Source organism: Schistocerca gregaria, chromosome 6, assembly GCF_023897955.1.
Source record: "Schistocerca gregaria isolate iqSchGreg1 chromosome 6, iqSchGreg1.2, whole genome shotgun sequence".
NCBI lineage: Eukaryota > Metazoa > Arthropoda > Insecta > Orthoptera > Acrididae > Schistocerca > Schistocerca gregaria.
This window is the reverse complement of record NC_064925.1, coordinates 129076577-129098749: the sequence shown is the minus strand read 5'-3', so window position 1 is coordinate 129098749 and position 22173 is coordinate 129076577. Positions and strand designations below refer to the sequence as shown.

The window sequence follows — 22173 nt, the reverse complement described above, 5'->3', positions numbered from 1 at the left end:
AAAGTCCCGGTTTCGAGTGTTGTTGGATATTTGTATCTGTTAGAGTGTATCCGACTAACAAATTAGAAGCTAACACGTAGTCTCCTTATTCGTCTCGTATTACGAATCGATGCCACACTTTTCGTGGTATTCAGTTCGAAAAATTGGTTCCATGCAATCCTTCATGTTATTATTGCTGCTGCAATGAATAGTCACTGTCCAACAAAAAACACGATAACATAAGTCAGTACTTTTCGCAGAACGAAGGCCGTTCTTATTTACTTAGTACGGCGTGTGCAACAGGAGATTGAAGAGCCGACATTTAAACTTTTGTTATAATCTCTGAGCAATATTCTGTCTAAAGTTATTTCGATGCAGAAAGTGACTAGGAACCTAGTTTGAAATTGAGTGGATACACATTCGATCTCCAAAACTAATAAACTGCACTTGCAAATTGAGCGGAGACTACAAAACAACGTAAAACTGTGGTCGTCGCTCTATGACGCATACTGCCACCTATTGACTGTGCTACGTAGCACGGTCGGCTGCGAGAGTAAACCATCCGCGTGTGCACGTGACACTACAGTTGGAGCGGTCAGCGGTGAGGGTTGGCCACGGGACTAACAGCACGCATTCAGGTGAGGGCCCTTAATCACCGCTGAGTGGCGTGAGGTATGGGGTCGAGCCGAGAACACTGTTGCAGGGCTGCGAGTACTCCTCAAAGCTAGGTACTTGCATGTCAACTAACTGCGTTACAAGCCGCAGCGGAGCTAGCGTAATCGTGTCTGCGATGTTCTTGGCTGAAAACAACAAGTCGTCAGTGTTAGGCGTACAACTGAGTGCTTTTTCGTAGCAAAATCACTGTCACATTCTAATAATTACTTCACATAACTATTACTTACGAGTCTTCGATCGTCAGTCTAACATTATACTGTTAAGATACTCGAGAATATGAGGTACCATCCTCTATATCACAATTGCAGCGTGTCTTAGTTATTACCAATCGAATATTTTGATAGAGCCGCAGTGTTGGCGTGTATCGTGGCGAGATTGCAGCCACATACGTGTAGTGATGTGAAAACGTTTGTACTTCTCTTCGTGTGTAGTAATACCGTGCTGCAACAAATTTAGCAAACATTATGGCAACAGGCACCATCCGTCTGTTTTGAACTGTAAGATTGAACTGTTACGTATAAACCACTCGCCGGAATCAAACGTCAAACCCGTGCCATTTCGCAACCAAACTGTACATTACCGATCTAATCTAGTTCTAGGGCTACGCTATGTATCAGTAGGTCACGATTTATTGCAAACAGGTAATACAGGGACAAAATATGTATTTTCGGTTTCCTGTTTGGGCTGATGACAAAAAAAAGTCGTTAAGTCAGGGTTAAAGCCGACGAGGGATACAAATAGTTTCAAACTGCAACGGACGGATGTCTAACATCATACGCGGTTTTATCCAGGAAATACTTAGCCGCCAGAGTTTTTCTGCCATTAGCTAATCTGGATATGTAACTGGACGCTATTTTGCAGCGGAAGATTAACAAATAAGAGGCTTAAGATATATCGTTTGAAAGACATCATCTGTTCTTTAATACAGTTGCGCTTACTCTATGGCAACTTACAGTGGGAAGAAAGAGGTTTTAATTGGCTTTAGAATGTCGCAATTAAAATTCATAAAACTAGAAATTGTGTGTGTGTGGGGTGTGTGTGTGTGTGTGTGTGTGTGGTGTGTGTGTGTGTGTGTGTGTGTGTGTGTGTGTGTGTGTGTGTGTGTGTGTGTGTGTGTGTGTGTGTGTGTGTGTGTGTGGGGGGGGGGGGGGGGGGAGGGGGCGGTGTGTGGGGTGTGTGGTCTATAATCAACATGTTTCCTGGAGTAAGAATTTGTTGACAAAGCATAAGAGAGTCTTCAGTTAGACGTGACAAGATTGTTCGTACGTGTCGACAAATATGAGGAAATATTTCAGTCGATGCAGTAAATTATGCTGCAAAGAATTTCACTGAAATGCCGAGAAATTAATAATTTTATCAAAATATTTAATGTCTTCGTGGTAGAAATGTTCCTGCATGTACAAGGGAACTGAATATATTACTTAAATTGGGCAAGGCTGCTGTAAGGGGCCTACACCCTGGGAGACAAAGTAGCAACACTTTGAAGCGTTAGTGAATAGCATTGCCGGATATCACTAGATTCTTTAACGTGAGCTGTTTCCGAAATAAAATTAAATTTTTGCTATACGCATTCGTACATCTAAGCTAAGTAGGATTTGTTTAGGTAAATTATTGCTGCCGTAATTGTCTTCAAAGACGCCAGAATTGTGCAATGTTAACCACTTGATCAGAGTTGTAGCCATGTCATGTTAGGTGTTCTTTTGTGGCAGTAGCTTGTGTGTACACTCGGCGGGGTTAAATATTAGCGTCCTGTGAAATATCAAAATTTTTCCAGTCAAAGCAAGTAGTAAACAGCTCAAACGCGAGATCTGTAAGTTTGTGACCTTGCAAGGCTGTAGTAGGGCAGTTCGTATTGTGTGCTCTAGTACTATTTCACGTGTATATGGTCTGCAACTACAGCGCAAAGTGTAGACACAGAACGAGGTAAGTTGTGGGTGACAGTCAGCAGGCCGGAGTTCGTTTCGGAACAGCATGGAGCAAAATAAGTGCTTGAAGCCACAGGAATTTTATTGGTGTTCTAGGCGTGATTTGTTGGACGCTTGGAAGTAGAGATAAGATTAAAGGCCATCACTCGTAAATATGTATTCCTCCTTAATATTAAAGGCGTGTAGCGAGTACCAGGTAAGTGCTCGTGTACTGGTATCACTGCTCCACAGCGAAATGAGTATGAGGTGCTAATAAATGGGTAAATAGTGGCCCCTTTTAAATACCTAGCCTATGTCTTAGTTTCTAAAGTATGACGTTAACATTTCTCGAAATAAACAATTAACATATCTTCATGAAAAAGTGCCCGACTATATGCCGCTAATTGAATAAAATAAAGCAACTAGGTCAGTGCTACGCTATTCGAAACTGCAAAAGAGAACTTCATAAACATGAAAAAAATTCGTAATGGTGATGGAGATGGATTACGTTCCTAAATCCGGCAGGCCGCTCATCCAAAGCTGTAAAGTATTTAGACTAATCGCCGTACTCACAGCAGAAAATATGATGAAAAACATACTGTGCCTGATGACCTCTCCTGAGTCGATAAAACTTCAGTATGCTGGCCTGTGGCCCTACGTGAAGCATGGGCATTGCTAGTCATAAATCCAGGAAACGTTCAATAGAGTAATTGCGGTCTCCGAATGTGTGGTCGGAGCGAAAGAATCAAACCTACCTCGTCACTGTGGTGTGTGAAATAGTGGTCGCAATTTCACCACTACTTGGGAACACAAAGCTCTTTAACATTTGGCGGAGTCGCTGGTACTTAAACATTGGAAATACGGTTTTTAAGTTTCATCTACATGCATGACTACTCTGCAATTCACATTTAAGTGCTTGGCAGAGGGTTCATCGAACCACAATCATACTATCTCTCTACTATTCCACTCCCGAACAGCGAGCGGGAAAAACGAACACCTAAACCTTTCTGTTCGAGCTCTGATTTCTCTTATTTTATTTTGATGATAATTCCTACCTATGTAGGTTGGGCTCAACAAAATATTTTCGCATTCGGAAGAGAAAGTTGGTGACTGAAATTTCGTAAAAAGGTCTCGCCGCGACGAAAAACGTCTATGCTGTAATGACTTCCATCCCAACTCGTGTATCATACCTGCTACTCTCTCCCCCCTATGACGTGATAATACAAAACGAGCTGCCCTTTTTTGCACCCTTTCGATGTCCTCCGTCAATCCCACCTGGTAAGGATCCCACACCGAGCAGCAATATTCTAACAGAGGACGAACGAGTGTAGTGTAAGCTGTCTCTTTAGTGGACTTGTTGCATCTTCTAAGTGTCCTGCCAATGAAACGCAACCTTTGGCTCGCCTTCCCGACAATATTATCTATGTGGTCCTTCCAACTGAAGTTGTTCGTAATTTTAACACCCAGGTACTTAGTTGAATTGACAGCCTTGAGAATTGTACTATTTATCGAGTAATCGAATTCCAACGGATTTCTTTTGGAACTCATGTGGATCATTTCACACTTTTCGTTATTTAGCGTCAACTGCCACCTGACACACCATACAGCAATCTTTTCTAAATCGCTTTGCAGCTGATACTGGTCTTCGGATGACCTTACTAGACGGTAAATTACAGCATCATCTGCGAACAGTCTAAGAGAACTGCTCAGATTGTCTGCCAGGTCATTTATATAGATTAGGAATAGTAGAGGTCCCAGGACACTTCCCTGGGAACACCTGATATCACTTCAGTTTTACTCGATGATTTGCCGTCTATTACTACGAACTGCGACCTTCCTGACAGGAAATCACGAATCCAGTCGCACAACTGAGACGATACCCCATAGCTCCGCAGCTTGATTAGAAGTCGCTTATGAGGAACGGTGTCAAAAGCTTTCCGGAAATCTAGAAATACGGAATCAACTTGAGACCCCCTGTCGATAGCAGCCATTACTTCGTGCGAATAAAGAGCTAGCTGCGTTGCACAAGAGCGATGTTTTCTGAAGCCATGCTGATTACTTGTCAATAGATCGTTCCCTTCGAGGTGGTTCATAATGTTTGAATACAGTATATGCTCCAAAACCCTACTGCAAACCGACGTCAATGATATAGGTCTGTAGTTAAATGGATTACTCCTACTACCCTTCTTGAACACTGGTGCGACCTGCGCAATTTTCCAATCTGTAGGTACAGATCTATCGGTGAGCGAGCGGTTGTATATGAGTGCTAAGTAGGGAGCTATAGTATCAGCGTAATCTGCAACTGTAACAGGTCGCAATTTTCTCTCGTGACTGGTACTTACGTCTAGAAAAGTTTGCACTCTTCGTATTAAGGTTCCTTACCAGGTGTCAAGGTTGTGTGCGTATGTTGCTGATACAATACAGACGGTGTTTCGTATTTGAAAACCAGTATTAGTAGGCATTTCAATAGCCAGTCTGAAGAGGTTTATTCTAAGATACATTCTTGACCGGCATGCAATATCGTGATTTGGTCTTTAATACTTCACGTACTGTTGCCATTGGTTGGTAGTAGCGATTACTATCACTCCATGACACAATGATCGTGGTCAGTGCGCAAGAAACCGAAGCAGGAATTCAGAATTTGTTTAAACTGTGGTAATCACATTAAACTGTCTTCAGCGAAGTCACATTACTTTAAATTCACTTCTAAATTTGCTGTCGTTAATAGTCGAGAATGTCTGTGAATTTCATGCAGTCTAAGACTGTTAAAAATTTTACCCTTTTCACTTATTTAAAATCGGAAATTTGTTTCTAAATGTGGAAAAATGTCGAATGACACTTCACTATTTCACCATAAAAAGCGGGGTAGGTCGGAGAACGGTAACGGGATGTTCCCTCAAGCAACACAAAGGCCAGTAAAGCACTATAGTGCTGACTGATTTAAGACAAATTTGCTAAACTAGAATAGTGTTTGGTGGACAGAAGGTATTCAAACGTAATCAGCCCTCATTTCTACTTCAAATTTCCATTGGAAAAGGAATATAATCATTTTATCCACATATCTAATTTTCATCCGTCGCAGTGGTTACATTGCTACTTGAGGTCATCCTGACTTCGTTAACGTATGTTGGTTGTGTCCTTCAGAAAATTCAACCCCCAGTAGGGAGCTTATGGCGTAGTAATTGCGGCAGTTCAAACACGGTATGGAGAAATTCCAGGCAGACTAAAAGTGTGCACGAGCGCAACTGCGAGACATTGGCTTCTTGGGTACTTGGTCATTACCTGTGCCCGGATACCCAACGCTCACAGCTCAACTTATTGTAGAATCTCTCGTACTGTTGAGAGATCATTGGTTTCCTCGATCGGTAAGGGAATAGCTCTAGGAAAGCAATGTTCTGGTTGAGATTCCCTGTCCAGCACAGTTTTAATCTTCCAGGAAGTTAATCCGATCACATTCGGCTACGAATGATAAATCAGGTAATACTTAATTCATGTCTCTGAATGTAAGAATTTCAGACAAATATCTAAGACATCAGATGTGAAAATGTAACACAAAGGCATTCTATTTCGGTGGAGTTTGGTATTTCGGCCACAACTTAAGTTGGCTGAGGTTACATTTTACATTCTAACTACGTTAGCCATGTCTTCTACAATTAAGCAACTGAAACTTTCATACAATATTCATTACTTTTTACTGTTCTGTTTGTCACTTCTTATATGAAGATAGTAACTGTTCTCGAAAGAAGATACCACTGATGAACGTGCAGCTTCTCTAGAATAAATAATTAATTGAAATCTTCAGATGCCGACAGGTGTTGTTGATATACCTTGATGGGGACATCTGAGAATGTGGCTCAGATGGATAGAGCGTCTGCCATGTAAGCAGGAGATCCCGGGTTAGAATCCTGGTCGGGGCCCACATTCAGCTGTCTCCATCAAGGTATGTTAATACCTGTCGGCAGCTGAGGGTTTAAATTAATAATTTGTCACTTTTTCTGGTTTTCATTGTTGAGGGACACACTTGGGTCTTGGGCAGACCACGCTCTGCTGTGACTTACAGAAATTTGCCATTTATTAAGTGACTGGATTGTGATAAGACTCTAAGATGCAGTCTCATCTGGCGAATTGTGGTCAGCGGTGCCTGACAGCCCTCACCAGTCACCGACCGAACAGTTGACATGAGTCAGCGAGTCAGAAGCAATAGGTGAACAATTGCTAAAAGAATTGCCGTGAAAGAGTCGGATGACGCAAAACTGACGCAGGAGCCGGAGTTTCCTCAAAACTCTAGAAAATCTTTCTATCGTTTCAGATTAGTGTGACAAACTTGTTTAATAAATGTTTCCGCCAGTCCGCAACAGCAAAACACTGCCTTACTCTAAAGCAATGTGTGTAAAGTTCACACGACGAATACATGATACAGAAAGATTACGTTTAAACATTCCCTCTTCTTTTCCCTGACGGTACTAGAATAATAAACGTCTCAAAATTTAATTTCCCTTCCAAGAAATATCATAGTTTGTGTTTACAGAACCTAACCTGTGAAGTCTTTCCATATCACATTCATACGGACTCCGAAACGAGTGATCATACGGATTCTAGTACTAAATGTATACAACCATACTTATTTTATATTTGTGATAGAGCCTCATAAAGTACCGAGGAACATTAATCTGTAGTTGTGGATAGAGTAGCGCGTCTGTTTGATATTAGAGTAATGAGACACCTTGCAGAGCAGCATGTATTCTACCGACGTTTGCCAAATGGAAAAATCAGAGTTCCATTTAAGGGAGCTAGTATTCTTCGTATTACAGACAAGGAATCGCTTTACTCCTGCAGCGAGAAACCATGGTGCAAAACCGGAATTCAGTTTTGTCTGAATCGACGTTCTGGAATATCAATAAGCGACTTTAGCTCTCACTACACAGCAACCAGATGCGCTAAATTCGGACAGGACTTATAAAGAACAGTTAAAAATGGAAATGGCAATGTGAACACACGTCACAGTATGACATTTGCAGTATAGTAGTCGGCATTTCGTGTTCATGTAAGTGGAATTGGTTTGATATATCTGTGAAACAAAATTGGTTCTCTTTATTCTTTAAATTCAAATATGAAGGTGGATACAATTATTAATATAGTCTGATGAGGGCTGACAAAATTCGGTTTGATCTAGTAATATTCCAAACACCGTTTATTGCGTTCGGAAAACTATGAAAGACGATAGTCATTTTCATAGTGGGACACTTACCTATAGAACTTCTCTACATTTCTGTAGCATAATGGAAAAATTGGTGTTAATGTGAAAAAACAGTACAACGATAGCAACTGTGACGAACTTTTGCGGCAGCAAATTCACGACATACTTAGTGTGCTGCAAAGTTACTTAGAACTCTAATAAACTGGTGTAAACATATTGTGCCACTCAAATTTCAGTTATGATAAACTAAGATTCTTTAGGTATCTTTTCATTTTCTATAAAAGATATTTAGTAATGTGTATACTTATTGTAGACACACAACCTGTGCCACATAATTAAGTTTGTCACCCTAACAAAATTGTCAGCAAGATTTCAGTCGACTAAGTTGCTAGCCTCATAGTATGTACGATAGTCTTCCATCATACGATAACAATTCCGCGCTGAGCCTTCCTTCAGCGCTTGTTCCGTAAGTTTATTAATTCAGCAGCTTCATAGTATTCCATATAATGCGTCACAGATTTCCAGTTTGATGTTACATCACACTAACAGCTTCAATAATAACCTCAGTGAACAACATTCTAATTTTGCGAATGGAAGTTGGCGTTTATATCTTTAAAACACCAGATATTTTGTAGTAAGGATTTAGTTCCAGTACGTTGGCGTTTTCCTTTGCCAAAATTAGTAACATATTCATGGTATCAATAAGACTATACACTATTAATATCACACTGACCTACCCCTGACCATGTGCGACGTTATTATTACGAACATTTTCTATACTGGAAACGAGAATAGTTGGCACTACTCAGAAAAGCGAACTGGCTGCCTGGCCAGGAGGCAGCAATGTCGTGTTAGCTTCTCAGAAACATGCTGGGGAGGCGAGTTGAAGCAGTAAGAACTCAGACTTCGGTGTTGTCAGAAGTGGAGACACTTAAATGCGGCTCGAGAGCATTGTCGCTCTTACAATATGCCAGCCATACACGTAACAATTTGTTCGAATGTTTGGTCTGATCTTTCTTCAGTATACCTTACCATCGCCAATAATAGCGTCAACGCGACGTTTGTCACGTAGCGTGCTTATTCTGCGAGGTAACAGAGCGCACAACTCTAAACTGGGACGTGGCTCCTGCTCCAGTTTAACGTGACAGTTTGTTCCCACTGCGGCTAGGTCCACGGTTCCCTCCTTTATCCAGACACGATCACCCTGCCAAAGCGGCGGCCACGATGTGGGCTTTCCATGGCTATCAGCATTCAGTCGATCTTTTCTGAGGTCCAGCATTTGTCTTTACCACCTCCGTTCTCCGCTCAAGCACGTATCCCTCCATGGTGCGTCTCTCGGCCGCAACTCTGTCTTGATCTCTCAATCGATTCAAAGGATTCTGTCACTCCGATGGCTCTTCGCCACCATTTCTGCTGTCCACTCAGTTCCTTTCAGGGTTCAGAGGTGATTTATACTGATGGCTACGTGGTTGCCGGCCGCACTGGTTTTGCTTACACCTATGCACGACGCACGGAACTTTGCTCGTTGCGCTGGTCCATATCCGCTGCTGCTCAGGACTATAGTTCACTATCAGCTGTGACTCACTGAGCTGTTTACACGCTATCGGTCAGTGTTTCCCTCGCCAACCGTTGGTCATCGCTATCCAGTACTCCCTTTCTCTCCTCGCTCAACGTCGATGCTCGGTGGTCTTCATTTGGATCCCAGACCATGTTGGGATTCCTGGCAATGAACTTGCCGATCGACTGGCTAAATTATCTGCTACCAGGCCATCTCTCGCTATTGGCATTCCAGAAATAGACCTTCACTCGGCCTTAGGTCGTCAGGTTTTGGGTCTTTGGGATGCAGAGTGGAGCACTTTTTCTTCGCCGAACAAGCTCGGGGCAATTAAGGATTCAAAAAATCCATGGTGGTCCTCCTTACGGGCCTCTCTTAAGGCCTCTGTCGTCCTATGCTGGCTCCGCATCGACCATACTTTTTTGGCTTACGGTTATCTCCTCCGTGGTGAGGACCCCTCTCTCTGTCGTTGTGGATCGATGTTGACTGGCTCAAATCTTATTGGAATGCCCCAACTTAGGCACGCTACGACGGACTTTTATCTTTCCAGAATCGCTGTCACTGGTGTTGGCTGACGATGCCTCAGCGACTGATCTCGTTTTACGTTTTATTCGTGATAGGGGGGGGGTTCATCGCTTTGAGGGAGGGGCCTTCCACCTTATCGGTGAGTGCAGGGCATGGCAGGCTTTCATGCTCCCCCTTCACGCCAACTGGACTGGCTTCAACTGGGCTTGGTGGTTCACCCTCGACCCTCTGCCTTCTCACTACTTTCCTCATAGGGTCTGTTATGTCCTGACCATCTCTCTTGTCTCCTGTGCTTCTTCCTTTATGCCTCTGTCATTAGTCACTTTCTTTCCCTCACCTCGTGTTGTCCTTTTCCTTCCTTCCTTCCTTCCCTGTCAATATTTTATTTTATGAATTTTGTAGTTACCTCTTTTAATGTGGGATTTTATCGGTTTTAATCAATCTCAGGTAGGAGGGACTGACGACCGCGTAGTTTGGTCCCTTCTCCAACCAACCAACCAACCAACCAACCTACCTACCTACCTTTTCGTTCATTTGTTTAGGAAGCTCGAGATGCCGGAAGGACACGAAGTGGAAACCCCCGCAGGTGCGGCCACGGACAGCATCACTTTCTTCGGCGAACTCGATGAGCTGTCCCAGGAGAGAAGCGGGCAGGAAGCGGCGGCGGGTACCACGACGCCAGACAAGAATGCGACCAGCGTAGCGACGCAGCTGCTCGCAGCCTTCGTCGGTAAGTACCGCCTCTTCAGGTGCATGCTGGTGGATAGCAGTTCCAGTAATAATACTCCGTCAATTCTATAGTTAATCAAAATAGTCGGCGAAAAGGTGGAAACTTAAATGACGAAGAATGTTACCTCTCCGTTTTGTAAATTGATAAAACTCTACTCGGTAGGTTCCATTCTCCACCCTTGGGCTTCGAAGAGGGCGCTTTGGAGCGCTAGAGAAGTTGGCTGAAGGCTGGAAACGCCAGAAAGATTTCGTTACAACGTACCCTCCCTCAAATGCTGTCACCTCGCTGTTAGTCACTGAATCATTAGCCGGTGGGAGAAGGTCTCGGACGAAAAAAGGCGGTGAAACTAGACACTGTGACAGTGCTCGTACCTATCACTTAATAGAGAAGGGCTGCTTCTCTGCCGAGAGGAAACACAGATTTGTCGCACTTAAATGCAGCCTAAAGTTAACGCTTCTGACCGGTTCGAAACGGTGCGCTCAGAATTCCTCTTGCGACAACATTTTCATACAATACCACTGAAAACATACCTCAGTTACTTGTAAATCTGTTCGTCTTTGTACTCAGTTTCTGCTCTGGTTCCCTCTAGTACTTAACAAGTTATTCCCTGATGTCTTAGCACGTGTCCTATCCCTTTTTGCCACTGTTCCCCATATGCTCCTTTCCAAGTTCTGCCGAGAGCCTCCTTGTAGCTTATCCCACCTGTCAACCTGATTTTAAACATCTGTAGCATCCCATCTAAAGCACTTTTTCGTTTCTGGAAAAACTAACAGTCTTATAAGGTCTTTCGATTAACTGCATGCGTGCCTGTTTCCTCGTCAGATTAACGCCGACGTTCGATACCAGCAGATTCCTCTTGGACAGAAGTGCTCTTTTTCTATGCTAATCTGCTTTTAGTATCGTTCCCGCTTCGTCCACCATACGATACTTTGCCTCAAAGGTAGCAGAATTCCTTAACATCGTCGGTTACGTAGTCACCAATTCTAATAAATTTATCGCTGCTGTCATTTCTACTAGTCACTTCCGTCTTTCTTCCATTTACTCTCAGACCATATTCTGTAGACTGTTAGTCCAACACGTCAGGAAATTATCCCTTTTGCTGAGTATATCACTGTTACCTTTCATCTTCAGTTTTAATCAAACTGTTGTGCCTTTTTATTTCGGTCACTGCTGGTTCGATTTAAGGACTGAACAGTAGGGGCGAATGTGTATTTCCGTCGTACACCCGGTATACCGATCATAGGCTTCCATTCTTATGGTTCACATTTTGTTCTTGTGCACGTTGTATTTGCCTAGGAGTTCACTCCTATTTTTCTCAGGATTTCCAACACATCACCATTTTACTTAGTCCAGCCTTTTTTCAGGCTGACAAATGCTACGATCGTGTCCAGATTTGTCTTGCGTCCATTATCAACCACAATCTAAAACGACTCTGGTGCCCTTACATTTTGGAAAGCGTATCAGATTGTCATCTAGAAGTTCCTCAGTTCTACATCGTTTTGCGGTGTATTACTACTGACGGCAAATTGGGTGAGACGTTAAGATGGTTGTATGATAGATATTGCATTTATCTGCCCTTTCTACAGTTGGAATTGTGTGGAAGATAGCAAAATCAGACGCATAAATTCCACACAACTCGAATAGTTGCTTGGTTGCTATATCGCCCAAGGATTACAGTAATCCGAAGCAAGTTCTCTATCCCTTCTGAAAATTTTCTAAAGCTCTTTAAACTAGCACTTTAATACTGGATCACCCATGTATTTTGTAACAGTTTCATTTGGCTAAAATTTTGCCGGTAAAAGAGCAGAATATGTTACCCATATTAGCTCAAGAGACGATTGCGGTGCGTTGAAACATCTATAAAATGGGAAGTTAGCCGTATTCTCAACGTAATTAACACAATCACCTTTCATCGGTAGGCGAGTCACATTAATGGAAATCATATTGTCTGCTCAGCTGTGTGTTCGTATTTCCATATGTAAGAGCAACTCTTCAATATGTAGGTGCATCATCGGCCGACACTATCAGAATTTCCATTTTTCTTCTCCATTTCCATTATTGCGTTGCATTTCAGGTATTGATGGCTTTTATGGCTAAGCAGACCATTCTTGGCAAAAAACATGGGGCCACATTACACATGAGGGTGGAGGACGTGGCTTGGGTGGGGAAGTTTGCATCTCTTAAGTTTATTTTCCTGCCTCCGACGTTGCTGCTCAAAACGTAAGACAGCAGTCGATGTAGTTGTGTTCCATTGTTTCCTCTTCTGTGCACGAATTACTTCAGTCAATAGTTACTGTTAGGGTTCTCCTTGAATTGGTTCCTCTAGCGCTTCAGAGAAAAAGTCCTAACTGCTCACTTCACTACTCAAAATTTGTCGAGCATGTATCATCCGCTGGACATGCCCAGTCCTTTTGCGTTGGTGACCAGTAACAGTGGCCTCTATACTATACATCTTTGATCTCTCAAGAACAGTAGTATTGTATGAAGAAATCCCATTAGATGTACGTAATGTGTGTAAGCTTCTGTTGGTTGAAGCTCTCCAATACACGACTGCAGTGTCGAGGATTCGAAACCATAGAGCAGCGCAGAAACTACTGCTCGGTACAGAGGTGCAGAGAGGAAGACATGCTGTAGGAGATTTCCAAATGCAACATGAGCGCTGCGCACTCTGTTCTCCACGTCCTGTTCCAATGAGCAATTAGTTCATAATATATGTCCTAGAGGAAGTGATCCACTTGTTCAAAACGTGTAGATATTGGAAGTAGGAAAGGCAGTACAGATGGCTGTGCTAGTACTTTCCTGGTTGCTGCTAGAGTCAAACCATTTGTATGCAGTACCAAAACAATTCACTGTTGAGGCTCTGTGGGTGTGTGTGCTGGAGAAAGGTTCTCAGCATACTGCAGTTTAGCCACTGAGTGAGAATACTGTATAGAAAGCAACCTGGCAATTTTCCTAGCTATTCTCCTTTAAATAGGGACAAGCAGGCTTGAAACGAAAATTTTAGCCATATTCCTCTTGTACGATTGTAGTAAGGGCACCAATAACGCTGTCGATAGCTCAACTAGAGCGTCATAGCAAGTTCCAGCTCAAAAACGATTAGCAGACAGCTACGTGCTATGGAGAGCGTCAGTTTTATTCTGCGTGACACAATCACAAGTAGATTTCGAAACCTTCTTCTCTGCTTTCGGCCAACCAATGGTTGTCATCAGACTGAGAATGCGGGACTGTGTGTAACGTTCCTGTTGCGTTGTGAATATAAAGCAATTCTGTTAGCAACGGGAGAAAGTTGTCAGACTGCAGCCTTCTCGTTTCGTCTGTTAATCTGACCACTGCCTGGTCAGACAAGATGTGAAACGGTCTTGTGACAGTCTTAAAAAATACTACCTAATTTATATTTCGTTGTTACTACATTGAGCACATTCACTTGCAAACTGAGACGAGAATAAGAAAACAAATTAGAAATTATATGCGTACAGAAAATATAACAAAACAGAGGAATAATTAACACAACTTTTTGATCGTCACCTCAAATACTTTCTGCTTTCAAAAATCAGTCTTCCTCTAATATGAACAAACTGTCTTCATGGTTTCATGGTATTGTGAACGTTCCGAGAAACACAGTAAAAATAATAAATTTGGGAAAGCCTTCCTATTGTGCATCGGCAGATGGAATTTTTAAGAATGGTAGTGAAACACTTCAGGACCATTTAGATAGTACGGTCGAACTATAGGGATGGTACATAAGTTCGTAACCTTTCCCTGTAAGGTATAGTACATAAACAATAGATATAAAAGACTTAAGTCATCAGTAACATTTTCCTTCAGTACTTACGTCTGTCAAGGCTGGGATAACTTTTGCTTCCGCGTCGGTAGAAATCAAGTGTTCCTAAGGGGAAGAACAAGTGGAGCCATGTTCAGAGCATATTAAAGGTTGTTCGATATAGAGGAAAAGTTGCAAATCTGAGGGCGCAAAATCAGGTGAAAAAAAAATTGCATACCCTATTCACGTCTACTTTTCTTTGTCAGTTCAGCAAAAGTGCGGGTGAGCGTTACCGTGACTTAGCATCACTTCATGTAATCCAGCTGGTCGTTGTTTTGGATTGCATCTGCAAGACATCGAAACTGACAGCAAATGTCAGCAGTGATGCTTATATCTCAGGTAAGCAAGTCGTAGTACGTGACACCATCGCTTCCACCAGATGCGTATCGTTAAACTTTGTGGGTGCATTCAGGTCTTTGTACGGGAACCGCTGATTTGTTTAGGCTCAACAATCCCTTTTCATTTTGTTGGCATGAAATGGTTCAAATGGCTCTGCGCACTATGCGACTTACCTTCTGAGGTTATCAGTCGCCTAGAACTTAGAACTACCTAAACCTAACTAACCTAAGGACATCACAAACATCCATGCCCGAGGCAGGATTCGAACCTGCGACCGTAGGAGCAGCGCGGTTCCTGACTGAAACGTCTAGAACCGCACGGCCACTCCGGCCGGCTTGTTGGCATAGACCATTTCTCGTCATCGGTAACTATCGGATAGAAATGGTGTTCCTCGCGAGCCAATTGACGACGGTCAAACTGATGCACATATGGCCATCTGCTGATTTTTGTGATTCTGGCTTAGTGCAGGGATGCTAAAAGTTTTTAGGCGTGACATCTACTACAGGCAATGTACATTTAGACATCTACTGACTCGGAAATTCATAAAGGTTTTAGCACTAAACACCACTGTATCCAAAAGTAACCAGTTTGGTTACACCCAATAATAAAAAGTAGTTCTCTGCATCAAAATTTCTAGGCCTAACACTCAATTTTCAGGGCACTTCACATAAAAATGAAAATGTGGACCTTCATAAATGTTGGTTCAAGCGTTAAAGACGGTGAAATAGAGATAGAGACGAGACGGAGACACTGTTACTGCCTACAAATACCGAGCGAAACACCGTTTCAAGAAAACGGTATTTTACAAAAATAGCTAATTTAGATTTCTGAGAGAGGTTTCGAAAGGAGGCTCGTAAAGAGATTGCGATCGACCGGTCAATAGAGATCGGCGTTCTGAGCACTCCTGACTTACAGTATGGGGTGCCCATATACTCGAATTGTGAGCCTACCTGTTTACAGGCCAGTGCCACAGGATGGTGGCATGACAGATCACATTTGACAATCGAGTACCCTGCCGTGGATCAGATTAAAAACAGTTTAAACGATCATTCTTATCCTCGAAGTTCTTCCTGAATGTGGAGTCGCTTATGGCAAACCGATCCTGCTAAAAACGAGAAATAAACTTCCTTATCGTGCTCTGTTGGACAGTATTACACCTGCATGTGGGGTGAATCTTAGTTGCTGCCTCTGCTGCTTCCACAGCTCTACTGTATACAAACAAAAGAATACAGGAGAAGTTCCGGTTTCTGGACTTCGCACTTCTTCTGTTGTCCACGGTACCAATTAAAAGTTTGCTATTTGTAAACTCAAATAGCAACAGTGAACAACAAATAAGGGCAATCGATAAAGAAACCCAAAGCAACAGGACAGCCAACATAGAAACGAAACGTAAGAGCTTATGCACCAACCTAATGTATACTATGTAAGGGAACGTTCACTCAAGATTTGATTACAGTAAAATAATTCGTGAAATTTTTCATGTAACGTCCAGTGTGTAGTGCTGCAATATATCCATTCTTTCGTAATATACATTTTCTGATGTGCTTAAAACGTAGGGTCACTTTAAAATCTTGTTAAGCCTAAAAGCTCATGGTTGCTGGGTATATATATAATTGTATCAGTCAACGATGACTGTAACCAGTGACTTAGATTCCTATCCCATGAACATAATTTCTTGCAAGCGAGTGTACGCTAGTGTTAATGGAATGTTTGGTAAGCATACCACGCCTAGACTAAGAAGCATGTACAGCCTAAGTCTCCTTACCGTGTGTGTCCTCTAAGTTCACACATTTTCGCCTCTGCTGATCGCACTTCAATTCTACATAGGACAGTCCAACATCTGCAGGCGCTCTTGGACGGGAGAGGAATTTGCCTCAGTCGGGAAACTGATATGTCATTGAATATTGCAAGAAAGCACAACAGAAGATATCTTCAAGCCATACTTAACGTACTATAAGGAAGGTTCTGTCTGTAGATTTGCCGTTGCAAAACAGGAAGTAGACTTCCCGATCTCCACTATTCCTTTTTATTTCGCACGGTTTAACGAGTGTCGTCCTGATAATCTCTGCAAGTATTGACATCCCGGTCTTCATTCTTTATTTTTGTATATCACGTCAATTTGGAAAACTTGAGTCCTGAACAGCTTAACCAGATCACAAAAAGTCTTGTAAATCGCATACATTTCATCAATCAGTGCCGTAAGTTGGCACACAAAAGTCTGGTCATTTCATATGCATCGCATAACCGAAATGGCTTCTAATGGATCTGTTGAATGTGTTACTTCTTCCAATCGCACAAGGAATAAAGGCACTTTTCATTCTGCATAATCTACCGCGTTAGTATTTGGTCCTTCGTTGTAGATTGTTACATCATGGATTTCCCAAACCTGCTATTTGCATCTAATTATTGTTATTCTAATAATAGTTTGTGTTATGTACCTCTCCCACAAAGCCAATCGTTTTCTCGTTTTGTGGCGTAACTGTGACTTAAGCGGTGAACCAGAACTCCACCGGCAAACGTTCACTGGTGGTAATGTGGATCAAAAGGTATAGAAACATGGACTCGAAAGTGCATACCTTCGGTGGTAAAGAGGCCGAGAGTAGCGAAATGAAAGTGCTCGTAGCGCCGGAAGCATTTACGGCCCCTATTTACTAGATGCTTCCACGTTATCGTCCGGACTACCACCTCTGACACTTCGCCTATAAAGTTCTGGTTCACCTTGTAAGTATACTAGCACTTCCTGTGTAAAGTTTCGTTTCTCATCGACAGTGTCGCCAACCTAAAATTGTGTGTGCACACTCAGCTCCTCGGACGTAGAGCATTTATCGTTACATAGACTTAGACATGTGTGTTTAATATATCGTGGAACAAGAAATAGTGCCTTGGAAAGTGGGAGCACTGTACTTAGTTAGGCATACTGAGTCATCCTTAATGAAGGAAATTTTTCGTTGATAGAAATATACGAGAAAATGGTTTCTTAAAGCCACTGACGCCAAGAATCTCGATAGAGAAATTAGCATGGCAGAACTCGATGGGATGTTGTTGGGCATGGAGAGGTCTCTAACCAACAAGCTTGGTCAGTTGTAGATGAGTGACGTCGCGAAGAATACAGTGTGAAGGTTCAAATCGCTGCCGTTGTAGTGTGGGCCGAGAACGTAATGAAGAAACGTGACAGGTACGTTAGGAACGGTTCGATGAAACGGGGCGAAGCCTCAGTGGGAACCAACACTTCGTGGGAGACACTATTGTTAAAGGCATCTTTGTGCTCACTTAGTCCTCAGAACGCGAAAAGCGATGTGACGGTATATCACACTGCTCGACGCGTAGCTACAAAGTTTGATCACAATTTCACTGGCATCTAGATTTCGCGACCTATCAGACCTTATTTTCTGAATAGGCCTCATGTGTTCGCTAGTAACACAAGGTATGCAGAAACTTGAGTAAAGAAACTGAGGTGGTAGCACTTCGGAATTAGTTGTGGTGAAATGTCATGTGTAATGACTGGATACCTAATTTGCAAGAACACTACTTGCTTAGTTCTTAAGGAAGTTCAAGAAAAGTACACCTTCAGACTGAAAGTCCCTATGGCTTAACACACTACTAGCCATTAAAATTGCTACACCAAGAACAAATGCAGATAATAAATGGGCATTCATTGGACAAACACATTATACTACAACTGACATGTTAATACATTTTCACGCAATTTGGGTCATAGATCCTGAGAAATAAGTACCCAGAACAACCACTTCTGGCGGTAACAACGGTCTTGAAATGCCTGGGCATCGAGTCACAGCTTAGAAGGCGTGTACAGGTACAGCTGCATATGAAGATTTAACACGATACCACAGTTCGACTAGTGATCGGCGTATTGAGACGAGCTAGTTGTTCGGCCACGAATGACCACTAATTGGTGAGAGATCTGGAGGATGTGATGGCCAGGGCAGCAATCCTACATTTTCTGTATCTAGAAAAGCCTATACAGGACCTGCAACATGCAGTAGAGCATTATCCTCCTGAAATGTAGGGTTTCGCAGGGATCGAATGAAGGGTAGAGCCACGGGTCGTAAACATATGAAATGTAACGTCCGCTGTTCAGAGTGCCGTAAATGCGAACAAGAGGTGACAGAGACCTGTAACCAATGGCACCCCATACCATCACACCCGGTGATAAGCTAGTATGGCGATGACGAATACACGCTTCCAATGTGCGTTAACAGCGATGCCACCAAACACAGATGAGACTATCATGATGCTGTAAACAGAACCTGGATTCATCCGAGAAATAAAGTTTTGCCATTGGTGCATCGAGGTTCGTCGTTCAGTACACCATCGCAGGCGCTCCTGACTGTAATGCAGCGTCAAGGGTAAACGCAGCCATGGTCTCCGATGGTTGTCTTGCAAACGTCCCCATCTGTTGACTCAGGGATAGAGACGTGGCTGCACGATCCGTTACAGCCATGTGGATAAGATGCCTGTCACCTCTACTGCTAGTGATGAGGCCGTTGGGATCCACCACGGCGTTCCGTATTACCCTCCTGAACCCACCGATTCCATTTTCTGCTAACAATCATTGGATCTCGACCAACGCGAGCAGAAATGTCGCGATACGATAAACCGCAATCGCAATAGACTACAATCCGACATTTTTCGAAGTCGGAAACATGATGGTACGCATTTCTCTTCCTTACACGAGACATCACGATGACGATTCACCAGGCAACGTCGGTCAACTGCTTTTTTTGTATGAGAGATCGGTTGGAAACAGAACGTTGTAGGTGTCGCCACTGGCGCCAAACTTGTGTGAATGATTGGAAAAGCTAATCATTTACATATCACAGCATCTTCTTCCTGTCGGCTGAATTTCGCGTCTATACCACGTCATCTTATCGGTGTAGTAATTTTAATGGCAAGTAGTGTAGTAACACAAGGTTTGGAGAAAACTTGTGTAAAGAAACTGGGGTAGTGGTACTTCAGAATACAAAATGTGGTGAAATGTCATGAGTAATGACTGGATACGTAATTTGCAAGAGCATTACTGGTTGTTTAGTCCGTAAGGAAGTTCCGGAACAGTACACACCTTCAGATTGAAAGTCCCTATGGCATAATACTTAAATTTACAAGCCTCTGCCGACCGGAGTGGTCAAGCGGTTCTGGGTGCTACAGTCTGGAACCGCGTGACCGCTAAGGTCGCAGGTTCGAATCCTGCCTTGGGCATGGTTGTGTGTGATGTCCTTAGGTTAGTTAGGCTTTAGTAGTTGTACGTTCTAGGGGACTGATGGTAGTAGTTGAGTCCCATAGTGCTCAGAACCATTTTACAAGCCTCCAGGAAATTTAGTACAGTAGTGTAACAATTGAAAAGGAATTTATATCAGATTTGCTTGTAAATAAACTGTTCATTTCCACAGCTCACCTGATTTCGCTGAATTGTGGATATGCAGTTGGCTGGGCGGCCGTGGCCATCCCAGTGCTGAAGTCCAACGGCACGGAGTATAGCCCACCAGCGCTGTACATGCCACTGAGCACGGAAGAGTGTTCGTGGGTTGTGAGTGCGTCGCTCATTTCCTCGGCGGTGGGCCCCATGCTGAGCAGCCAGGTGTGCCGTTGTTGGGGCTACAAGCCTGCCGGCTATCTGGTGGGCATCACGGCGACCATGGGAGGTGTGGCCGTCCTGCTGGCACGAGGGTTGCCAGCCCTGCTGGCTGGTCGTGTGGTGGTCGGCATGGCGATGGGGGCCGTTCCAGTGGTGGCGAACGCCTACATGGCCGACGCGGCTCAGCAGCACGTGCGCGGAGCGCTAGGCACCTTCTTCGCACTCCTCTTCAATGCTGGCATCCTGCTCGCCTACATCGTGGGCGCCGTAGCCACGTACCTGGAAGTGTGTGCAGTTGCCGTCGGCTTGCCAGTCCTCTACACGGTCTGCTTCTTCTTCCTGCCAGAGTCGCCACGGTATCTCGTGTCGAGCGGCAAAGTGGAAGAAGCGGAGAAGTCGCTGCGCTGGTTCCGCCCTGTCGGCCACGACATAGAGGGCGAACTAAAACTGATGAGATACGAGCTCGAGTCGAAGTCGACTGAGGGAGGCATGTCTGTGGCAGAATTCTTCAGGGACCGTGCATCTCGCCTCGGCTTTATTGCGTTCCTCATCCTCATCCTGAACCAGAATCTAGACGGCACTGGGGTGATCCTGAACTACGTGGTGGAGATGTTCTCTGCAGCAGACGCCACTGTGTCTGCCCAGTGGGCGGCAGTTGTGGTGGCGGCTGTACAGCTCTTGGCGACCCTCCTGTCTTCAGTGCTGGTGGACCGCGTCGGACGCCGACCACTGCTGATGGCTTCTAATGCGGGCATGGCCACATGCCTGACAGCCGTTGGTTGGTACTTCTTCGCCTTGGCCAGCGGTTACGACGTCTCCTCGCTGTGGTGGCTCCCTATCACCTCATTATCCTTATCCTTGGTCCTCAACGCCTGCGGAATAGGATCGTTGCTCTTCGTCATCGCCACTGAACTGTTCTCCTCAGATGCTCAGGCTGTAGCTTTCTCCATAGGTTTCACTGCGGCAGTAGTGGTCAATGCAACAGTTCTGAAATTCTACGTCGCGCTGCTCGATTGGATAGACATATATGGCTGCTATTGGCTGTTCGCCGTTTCCTGCCTTGTCAGCAATGTTTACATATTCTTCTTCTTGCCGGAGACAAAGAACCGTCCAATAACTGATATTGTTGCTGAGCTGAATGGAGAGAAAAAGGAAAAGTTGCCGTACTCTAGCCTTTCCGATTCAGAGGAAGGCATAACTGAGTCTGTCAATACTTTGAAAGGTGGACATTGTGCAGCATAGACGCAAAATGAGTCGTCTATTCTTCAGCATAAAGTATGTGTAACAATTTTAAGTTCGAAAAGGTTTTTAGTACCACAGAATTTTCTGAATCGAGTCAATTCTTTCGTATCACACACACATCGTGAAACTGAATATGGTCAGTGTAAAAAAGTTAATATGGTAAAACTGTTGCGAGAGCTGAAGGGGTTTCTATGATCTGTTAACAGTAGTACCACACTTGATAAATTTCAGCCCATGGTTACCCTCTAGTGTACCACATGTTACGGGCCAATGAGAAGGAATGGGCTATGTTCTAGTCCGTAGGATGGCTACTCTGTATTTTATATGGTTATTTCATACCTTATTCATAGCATTGCGAAGTGATACCCGCAGTAGTGTCATCTGTCAAGTTTTATTGCTTCCATCAAACCTGAGAAACTACTGGCATCCACAGTGGGATACTGGCACTAAACATTTTTTAGTGTTGAGCGTAGTCTGAAATTGAATATGGATTTTAATAAATGGATTTGTTACTTGTATTTGTCAGCAATAAACATTTTTAAAGGCATCTTCTGAACTTGTTAATTTTTTTACATTCACAGGAAGGACAATAGAGTAAACACGTGAGTAATGCA

The 22173-nt window shown here is 43.5% G+C and overlaps 1 protein-coding gene across 2 annotated transcripts; it reads left to right on the top strand.

Annotated features, from left to right (window-relative positions):
- The first annotated feature begins 389 nt into the window (after positions 1 to 389).
- On the top strand, positions 390 to 22106 carry LOC126278573 (facilitated trehalose transporter Tret1-like). Of its 2 annotated transcripts, none has more exons than XM_049978778.1 (3): positions 390 to 617; positions 10378 to 10565; positions 20133 to 22106. In XM_049978778.1, exons 2-3 carry the CDS (start codon positions 10388 to 10390, stop codon positions 21557 to 21559), a joined length of 1605 nt encoding a protein of 534 aa, XP_049834735.1. In that variant the 5' UTR covers positions 390 to 617; positions 10378 to 10387; the 3' UTR covers positions 21560 to 22106. The 2 variants fall into 2 exon arrangements, with proteins under 2 accessions (XP_049834735.1, XP_049834736.1); XM_049978779.1 differs by having other exon boundaries at positions 559 to 707.
- The last annotated feature ends 67 nt before the right edge of the window (positions 22107 to 22173 follow it).

Bases quoted from the DNA above. Each gene is read 5' to 3' on its own strand.
- LOC126278573 (XM_049978778.1), top strand. From the start codon at position 10,388: ATGCCGGAAGGACACGAAGTGGAAACCCCCGCAGGTGCGGCCACGGAC. The intron at 10,566-20,132 runs GTAAGTACCGCC...TCATTTCCACAG, and splicing joins GCTGCTCGCAGCCTTCGTCG to CTCACCTGATTTCGCTGAAT.